The 10,193-nt window shown below is 36.9% G+C and overlaps 1 protein-coding gene and 1 non-coding gene across 4 annotated transcripts in view; both read left to right on the forward strand.

Annotated features, from left to right (window-relative positions):
• The window catches only part of LOC112322182 (sodium channel protein type 2 subunit alpha), a 125,720-nt gene extending 116,584 nt beyond the window's left edge, over positions 1-9,136 (forward strand). For all 3 annotated transcript variants that reach the window (XM_024579762.3, XM_071220663.1, XM_045187342.2), the window contains 2 exons: positions 5,295-5,565; positions 7,120-9,136. In XM_024579762.3, coding sequence (XP_024435530.2) covers positions 5,295-5,565; positions 7,120-8,315 — 1,467 coding nt within the window. In that variant the 3' untranslated portion in view covers positions 8,316-9,136. The remainder of the gene's footprint in view (positions 1-5,294; positions 5,566-7,119) is intronic.
• Positions 1,617-1,761, forward strand: LOC112322305 (U4 spliceosomal RNA). The gene has a single exon (XR_011650918.1). It is a non-coding gene; the product is annotated as a U4 spliceosomal RNA (small nuclear RNA).
• Positions 9,137-10,193: the final 1,057 nt, after the last annotated feature.

A 10,193-nucleotide genomic window follows, 5' to 3' on the forward strand; every position in this document is an offset into this window, starting at 1 on the left:
TGAATTTGCAAAACAAAGCTTGTCTTAGCGATGTGACTAGCTATACCAAATAGCCTAATTATATGTTTTTATATGTGCAATATGTATAAAAACATGTTATATACAGACATAAAATATATAGAAATAAAAGTGTCAGACTTGTATTCCAATAGTATTATATAGGCTTGATATCATTGAGAAGCTTCTAATAATATAGAGAAGGAAACATATCCATATACAAGGGGGGAGACCCCAAAAACCAGGATTTATTTATATAAAACAGTGTATTTATTCTTACATGTTTAAACCTCAGTCACCTTCAAAGTGCTCTCCACTTGATGCAATACACCTACTGAGACTTCTTTTCCACTGCTCAAAACAGTTGTCAAACTCATGGATTTTGATGCCTTTTAGTTCTTATGCCATTTTTTTTGTTTTACTTCGCTCACATCTGCAAAATGTTTCCCTTTGATGACTTTTTTCATCTGGGGAAACAAAAAAGGTCACTCGGGGCAGATCAGATGAATAGGGAGAGTAGGGCATGGGGGCTATGCCATTTTTGGTCAAAAATGGCTGAATACTCAGTGTGGTGAAGGCAGGTACGCTCGTAAATCACCCATCATGAAATGGGCCAACACATTGAAAGAATCTTCAAAAAAATTCACTGAAGCCAAATGCAGCCTCTCACAACACCACCATCTGACACACTGATACAGGTGGATTCCTAGAACACTAACCTAGCGGGAGAAGCCTGTACTACAAAGGGCCCACCCTCCAGAAGATGATGCCAGTTTTTGGGGGGAACCCCTGTTATATAATGTTGAAATATTATATAGGCTCAGTGTGTAGTAGGGGCCAATACATGTCAGATATGCCCCATTTTCTGTCTAACTCTGCAGTCTGAATGGAATCATTAATGAAACAAGTCACAGATTTTGTTTTCTTCTGGTTTTTTAAAAAACTCATATTTTCCTCTAGTATCTTGCTTCTGAGTTGGATAACATGATATTTTTTATCACTTTTTATGGCTATTATATTGTGTAGTTGTCATTTGCTGCTGATTCTGTTTAGTTGCTACAGGGAATTGTTATCAAGAAAGTCCCTGAATTTTTTCATCACTGCTGAAGGAATACCTCAGTTATTAAGTCTCAGAACTCTTCCCCCAAGGTATACATAGTGTAAGGCAATCCAGTGATATCCAGCATTCGAGACTCTGTGAATCAGTTAGTGACAATATGAAACTGGCTAAGCCCGTGTTCAGTTTGTAAGCTGGCCAAAAGCTCAAAGGAAGTAGATAGCCACATTGGATAAAACGTAAGGGATGTACGGTTTGAGCCTAGTCTTTGAGAAATAATACAATTTGAATGGATGGGAAGTAAAGCAGAGTACATTCCTTGTATGAGAAAATGTATCCTCCAAAGCCATGAAAATAAATATTTTAGTTGAGAATAGTGACATTTGAATTAGTGAGTAGTAAACACAAGGTTTTCGGGATTAAATGAATGAAGGTAATCACTGTGAGTCTGAAGAAATTGATCTTAATTAAGCAATACAAATGCAATATAATTAAAAGAACAGCATGGAAATGTGAAAAAAAGAGATTTTAGAGACTGATAGCAGATGTTAGACAAGTTAACAGCTTTCCGCAGTGGCAGTGTCGTAGCCAATGAGGTTTAGCCGAGGCACGATTACTGCTAATTGAAGACAAGATAACAGTGGTCCACAGACAAGATGTGTCCTTAACATGGGGTCATGGCAAATTAAGAAATCTAAAGCTGTTGATGTCTTGTGAAATTGTTGGTTCCAATAACGTAAATGGAGATCTTGTAAATGTGTTTGGAAATGCAGATTGAGGTCCTATGGAATGTCAGACTGAGAGAAGGATATTAAAGTTGTCAGACAGAATTCAACTGAGCTCTGAAGAACAGATTCATTTTTGAAAGATAACTTAAGTAGAATAAAAAAGAAAGAAAAGTGCTGAGCATGAATCCTTGGGCACTTCACTATTGTAGGAAGAGGTAAATCAATGAAGGAAGATATTGATTAATAAGGCAATTTACAGAGAGAGAGATAGGATTGAGAAAAATTTTTTTAAAAAGAGGCTGTTTAATTACATCAAATAAGATACAGATTTACCTGGATGGGGCAGTGATATTCATGTGAAATGATCAATGTATTTAGCTATAATATCATTGGTGATAATTAGGCAAATTAGGAAACGATATAGTAAAATTCATTTTATTTGCCATTCATTAAGTACGTACTATGTTAAGCTCTGACGGATGTGGCTCAGTGGGTTTGGCATCATCCTGCAAACTGAAGGGTTGTCAGTTTGATTCCTGATTGGGTTACATGCCTGGGTTGCAGTACAGCTCCCTGGTTGGGGACGTGTGAGAGGCAACCAATCGATGATTCTCTCACATGTTGATTTTTCTCTCCTTCTCTTTCTCCTTCCCTTCCCCTTTCTTTAAAAATAAATTAATAAATTTTAAAAAATAATATACTATATTAAGCATTTGGAATGTAATACCGAAAAACATATAGTTGATTTGGCGCATCAAATAGTAATTGGATAGTCACACCAATAGATATATCCAAGAAAGAATATACTTGGCTGTGAGCTGGTAAGGGGGAGGGAGCTGATTGGTAGGGAAGTTAGAGAAATATTCACTGAAGTGATGCATGAGCTGAGGATGGAAGAAAAATGAGAAGGTGTCAATAGGCAGACTGGAAAGAGAAAGGCCCCTTCAGAGAAGGAGAATGCATATGTGAGGGCTCTGAAGTAGGAAGGCCAGTGAAGCTGGAGTGCAGAGAACAAGGGTTCGTTTGAGACACGTCGAGAATGACAAGATTAGAATGACTTTACTGGACTTTGTAGGCCGTGTTCAAGAGTTGTTTTGTCCTTAGAGGAATGGAAAGCCATTGAAGGAGACCTGATCACTTTGAGTGTGTCAAACTCACTCAGCCAGTATTGACCGCGGCAGTAGTTTTGCACGTGGACTTGTTTTGGAGCTATCTCAGTGATAATAGGCAGTCCAAACTGCAGCGATATGGAGATTAATAAAAGGGATGGATTTGTGAACTATCACATGAATTAAATTAAAAGCTTGTCTACACAATGAATAAGAGAAGAAGAAAGCAAGAAATGTGACTTAGGAGTTTCTACCTTACATAACTTAATGAATAGTAGCATCATGCAGAATCTGAAATAGAGACATGAGTGCAGAGAAAATTGGAGATGCTAGTTTACAGAATTTGACAATCAAAAGGAGGTGGGGGTTTTCTGAAAGAGAATGAATATTTAGAAGAAGTAATAAAAGAAAGTTTCTTAAGATTGAGAGATTAAGATTGAAGTTCTGGAGAAAAAGAGATTTTTTGGAAAGAATAAATATAGAATACACTTGCACAGGATATGGCTCAAGAACAGTTCAGGTTAGATTTAGAGCAAAAGGGACTGAGGCCTTCAATGAATTTGGAGTAATATCTAAAAAGATAGATGTGGAAATTAGGATAATATGAAATGCAAAATTAAGTAGAGGAGTTACTTTACATCGATTGACTTTGATGTTCTCAAAAAAGAAGTAAGAACAGAGAGCAAGAGGATGGGCAATTTCTGAGAAGTCTGGAACTATCCTGAGAGCAACTGAAGGACAAAGGGTTTTTAATCATTATCAAGGACCAAGATGAGGTGATAGAACATAAATCTTTGGTGAACAAGGCCTCTGGGGTTGTGTTGGTTCCTCCAGCATATTCTACACTCTGGGGTTTGGGTTGGAGACAGCAGTGACTGGGGATTGCAATTGTACATGGAGGTGGCCCATTGGAAAACTACGTGAGCACTGACTCTAAGATGCTTTTTATTGATCATACTAATATGAAAATAAAGGTCACATTTCTGATTTTCAGCAAATTTGAACCCACTACACTCTAGATGCTGTATCTGAGAGAAAAATGACACTGCTCTGTCCTTGCAGAGCCTCCAAACAAGTGGAAAATTTAAGTTAAGAGCAAATCATTGGCAATACAAAGTCATCATATTATGACAGATACAAGCACAATATTTTCTGAGAGCACAGAGTGCTTAAAACTTAAATCTGAGTTAGAACTCACCAGAGAACAGGTGGCAGAAGTCTGTTTTAGACAGAGAAGACAGATAAACAAGGTAAAATGATATGATAGAACAGTGGTAGAAAATATCAGAAAGTTAGAAATAAAAAGAACATAACCAGACTTGGGAAGGGAACTGCAGTAAGCAAGAAAAAAGAAGGAAGAGGTTGAAACTGGAATTGGATGCATTCATTAAGTCCAATCTAGCAGGCTACATATGCAGGTACAAAGAGGAAAAAAAGGCAAAATGTAACAAACAGGTGGTGAGGTCAGTACACTAGTATGGAGCATCCAGACCTATGAGCATGCTCCTCTGGGAAAGCAGACACCAGCAAAAAGGAAGATAAACATGGTACAGTTGGCAGAACTGGTTTATGGGATGGAAACTTAATTCCATAAACAAGACATAAGGCCAGTTGGTACTTGGAAATAAGGTTCAAAGTAAATAGGGCAGAGGTGGAATTTTTGAATTGTCAACTATAAATTTTTAAAGATAATTTTATTCTTACAGAAGAGTTGCCCCATCTTCAACCAACTTTTTCTTATTTTAACATCTCACATAACCATAGATCAGTTATCAAAACAAAGAAATTTACCTTTGTATAATACTGTTAAATAAAACATAGAACTTAATTGGTTTTCACCAGCTATTCCACTAATGCCATTTTGTTTGAACTATAATTATTATCTCAGGCAAACCTTAAGGTGGAATTTAAGATGTTGTGTCTTTTGAGAGAATATAAAGACAGAAACTAAGAAAAAATGACAGAAAAAGCTGGGAAGTTTTTATTTATTAGTTCTTCAAAGTTAATCTTGATACCTACCCTCAACACAGGGGAGAACAAAGATTTATTTTAGTGGCAAATATTTGCTGACTATCCACCATACACATAATGACGTTTTGGACACCAAGAACATAATAGGTGATTCTTTTTTTTTTTTTTTTTTTTTTTATTGTTATGCAATTACAGTTGTATGCCTCTTAACATGAAGTAGGTTTATAAAAGTCGGTGTCATGAACAGTATGAATAATAAAACTAATACATTTGGAAACAGCTGGATATTCCAACATACCCAATTTTTCCAAGTATAAAACAAACATGTGTTTTTATTAAGCTGCATTTTCATATTGCTGTGTTAATATCAGACAAGTTGAAGTTGATTTTTCCCCACTATCTAAATGAAGTTTTACATATTCTTTATTCCAGAACAAATTCCAAGGGATGGTCTTTGACTTTGTAACCAGACAAGTCTTTGACATCAGCATCATGATCCTCATCTGCCTCAACATGGTCACCATGATGGTGGAGACGGACGACCAGAGCCAAGAAATGACAAACATCCTGTACTGGATTAATCTGGTGTTCATCGTCCTGTTCACTGGGGAATGTGTGCTGAAACTCATCTCTCTTCGTTACTACTACTTCACCATCGGGTGGAATATTTTTGATTTTGTGGTGGTCATTCTATCCATTGTAGGTAAGGAGAGGTAATTTTACTCAGTCGGGGAAGTTGGTAATGAAAATTTGTGTTTTCAAACTTTGAAAGTGTTTTTCATCAATGCTTCTTGTTCATCCAGAAATTGCAAATAAAAGTCTAACAGGCCATTCTTCAGTTTATCATTTCTTCAATTTCACGCTGTGCATGCACTTAGGTGCAAAAAAAGAATTTTTGTTTTCAGGTTTCATTGATCGTCATGTCTTATTTTAGAAGAGAATAAATAACTGCAGCTTTGGCCCAATGGTCATGCTACTGTTCTATAGACAAGTATTGGTTCGAATAAGCAATCCATCCATGCAGACACATGTAAACCACTGGAAGTAGTCCACAAATAAGTCCATAAATAAGATCTCCCTAAAAATTAGAATAGTGCACGTGTGTTTATATATAATTACATGCATATATCTTTGAGTTCAGATAGTTTTCTGTGGTTTGTAATATTCTGCAGAAGTAGACATTTATTCAGAAATTCAACACAGATCCATTATCTTCAATACATATTACTTATGTATGAAACATTAAATGAGGTGCTAGAAGTAAATATAAGAGATTTAAGACAAGTTTCTTTCTTTTACAAAATAAGAACATACACGTGGAGAGAAAAATAGCATTGCGCTATTTACACACTTTCTCCGGTAACATAGAACTTCGAGAAAAAGTCCCATTTCATTTAATTCTCACAAAAGTGCTGTGTAGTAGTAATACAATCACTAAAGGATAAGACCTAGGGATCATACACCCCTGGCCCGGCGCTGTGCTATTTCTACTATTTACCAGCTCTGTAACCAATGGCAGGTTACCTCACCTCTCCAATCCCTGGCTTTCTAAGAAATATTTCTGTAAAGTGTTGGTTAAGTGAGATTATGTAAGTAGATGTACTTAGTACTGTACCTAGCACAAAAGTTTAGTAAATGTTAAGTTTAACAACAACAACAAAAAGAAATAAAAAATGAGAGATAATCACCATTTAGTGACACATAAAGTCATAAAATCAAGGGCCAGGATTCAGTCCCAAGTATGTCTCCAAAGCCCAGATTCTCCCCTGTACAGCCTTCCACCATCTCCCCAATAAAATGGGTTACAACCATCTCAGAAGAATAAGAATTCTCATATTCCTGACCCCAAATCACATCTTTATCCATTAATTCTTATGCAAATACCAGAACTAGTATTTTAGAACTATAAATCCATTTCTGTGCTTGACAGCCATATATTTTGTGATATCTTTAGACTGTCAGTGGTTGAGTATTTCTTTTAATAGATGTTTTTTATCAAACTAGGAAAAATGGCTATAATTACCTTCAGTTAGTAAAAAGATTTTAACATTATAAAACCAAAAAAACCAGTTTTGTTTTGCTGAATAGATATTGCAGATTGTTAGTGTATATATGTGTGTGTATAAATGTACACATATACCTAATTCTCATGCTCATATTTGTAAAACTAGTTCATGATTATCTTAGCAATGTAAATTTTCGTTTGCTGCTATTAAATATAACACTGTTTTTGTTGTTATCTCTTGGTTTTCCACAGGTATGTTTCTGGCTGAGCTGATAGAAAAATACTTCGTGTCCCCGACCCTGTTCCGAGTGATCCGTCTTGCCAGGATCGGCCGAATCCTACGGCTGATCAAAGGGGCAAAGGGGATCCGCACGCTGCTCTTTGCTCTGATGATGTCCCTCCCTGCGCTGTTCAACATCGGCCTCCTGCTCTTCCTGGTCATGTTCATCTATGCCATCTTCGGAATGTCCAACTTTGCCTATGTTAAGAGAGAAGTTGGAATTGATGACATGTTCAACTTTGAAACCTTTGGCAACAGCATGATCTGCCTGTTCCAGATTACCACCTCTGCTGGCTGGGACGGATTGCTGGCGCCTATTCTTAACAGTGGACCTCCAGACTGTGACCCTGAAAAAGATCACCCTGGAAGCTCAGTCAAAGGAGACTGTGGGAACCCATCTGTTGGGATTTTCTTCTTTGTCAGTTACATCATCATCTCCTTTCTGGTGGTGGTGAACATGTACATCGCTGTCATCCTGGAGAACTTCAGTGTTGCTACTGAAGAGAGTGCAGAGCCCCTGAGTGAGGACGACTTTGAGATGTTCTACGAGGTTTGGGAGAAGTTTGACCCTGATGCCACCCAGTTTATAGAGTTCTCCAAGCTCTCTGATTTCGCAGCTGCTCTGGATCCTCCACTTCTCATAGCAAAACCAAACAAAGTCCAGCTCATTGCCATGGATCTGCCCATGGTCAGTGGAGACCGGATCCACTGCCTTGACATTTTATTTGCCTTTACAAAGCGCGTTTTGGGTGAGAGCGGAGAGATGGACGCCCTTCGAATACAGATGGAAGAGCGGTTCATGGCATCGAACCCATCCAAAGTCTCCTATGAGCCCATCACAACCACTTTGAAACGCAAACAAGAGGAGGTGTCTGCTACCGTTATCCAGAGGGCTTATAGACGCTACCTCTTGAAGCAAAAAGTTAAAAAGGTTTCATCTATATATAAGAAAGACAAAGACAAAGAAGGTGATGGGACACCTATCAAAGAAGATATCCTCAGTGATAAACTAAATGAGAATTCAACTCCAGAGAAAACTGATATGACACCCTCCACCACTTCTCCCCCTTCGTATGATAGTGTGACCAAACCGGAAAAAGAAAAATTTGAAAAAGACAAATCAGAAAAGGAAGACAAAGGGAAAGATATCAGGGAAAGGAAAAAGTAAAAAAAAAAAAGAAAGAAAGAAAGAATATTTCATTTTGTGATCAATTGTTTACAGCCTGCGATGGTGATGTGTTAGTGTCAACGGGACTCCCACAGGAGGTCTATGCCAAACTGACTGTTTTTACAAATGTACCCTTAAGGTCAGTGCCTATAACAAGACAGGGACCTCTGGTCAGCAAACTGGGACTCCATAAACCAGAAAATCAGCATTGACAGGAGGTTTCTGTTTCACAACCAGCTGACACTGCTGAAGAGCAGAGACGTAATGGCTACTCAGACTATAGGAACCAATTTAAAGGAGGGAGGGAAGTTAAATTTTATGTAAATTCAACACGTGACACTTGATAATAGTGATTGTCACCACTGTTTATGTTTAACTGCCACACCTGCCATATTTTTACAAAATGTATGCTGTGAATTTATCGCTTTTTTGTTTTGATTCACAGGTTGTTTACTATTATATGTGACTATTTTTGTAAATGGGTTTATGTTTGGGGAGAGGGATTAAAGGTAGGGAATCTTTACATTTCTCTACTGTATAAGGATATATTTTAAATGAAGGCATGCTGCACTTCTCATTCACACATGAAAAAATCACATCACAAAAGGAAGGAGTTTACTTCTTGTTTCAGGATGTTTTTAGATTTTTGAGGTGCTTAAATAGCTATTCATGTTTTTAAGGTGTCTCATCCAGAAAAATTTTAATGTGCCTGTAAATGTTCCATAGAATTCACGAGCATTAAAGAATCGTTTTATTTTTACATACTTCATTATATGTACAAATATATATGTATCTATGTATATGTGCATATATGTACATATACACATATACACATGCACCATTACATAGTCATTCAGAATCCCAGCAGCATGGCTATACCATTTTTGATAAGTGTCCTTTGGCATACAATAAAAGTATTCTATCAGTTATTTCTAAGAACCTGAATTGACCAAAAAGCATCCCCCACCACCACTTTATAAAGTTGATTCTGCTTTTTCCTGCAGTATTGTTTAGCCATTTTCTGCTCTTGGTAAGGTTGACATAGTGTATGTCAATTTAAAAAAATAAAAGTCTGCTTTGTAAATAGTAATTTTACCCAGTGGTGCATGTTTGAGCAAACAAAAATGACTTAAGCACAGTATTTATTGCATCAAATATGTACCACAGTAAGTATAGTTTGCAAGCTTTCTCCAGGTAATATGATGCAATTGGTTCCATTATAGTTTGAAGCTGTTACTGCTGCATGTTTTTCTCACCTATGCTGCTGTATCTTACTCCTGCCACTGTTCAGAAGTCGAATATGGGAAGCCATATGTCAGTGGTAAAGTGAAACCAGTTGTTCTACCAAGACCTCATTCTTCATGTCATGAAGCAATAGGTTGCAGCAAAGAAGAGCTTCTTGCTTTTTATTCTTCCAATCTTGATTGAACACTCTATGGTTAAAAAGCCCAACTGTACAAATATGTTGCAAGCCGCTTAAATGTTAAAAGTATATGGTTAGAGTTTTCTAAGAAACTATAAATACTGTAAAAAGCCCATTTTATTTTGTTTTCAACCTTTTGTACATAAATAAGAAATTAAAAGTATCTTCAGGTTGATGTCACAGTCACTATTGTTAGTTTTTGTTCCTAGCACTTTTCAATTAAAGCACTTCACAAAATAAGAAACAAAGACTAAGATGCAGTGTAGATTCCTGCTTTTTTAATTAGTACTGTAGACTTTGCACACAATTCAATGTGAAACAAATATCAGACTGAGTCCAATGTTTATTTGCTTCAGATAGTATTGCCTTATCATCAAAAGGCTTAAGAAAAGATCAGTTGATGTTCTTGGCATTGCTTGAATCAGCCGTTTCCACCTAGTCTTTATATTGGTAAG

The sequence above is a fragment of the Desmodus rotundus genome, chromosome 2, assembly GCF_022682495.2.
Source record: "Desmodus rotundus isolate HL8 chromosome 2, HLdesRot8A.1, whole genome shotgun sequence".
Classification (NCBI taxonomy): domain Eukaryota; kingdom Metazoa; phylum Chordata; class Mammalia; order Chiroptera; family Phyllostomidae; genus Desmodus; species Desmodus rotundus.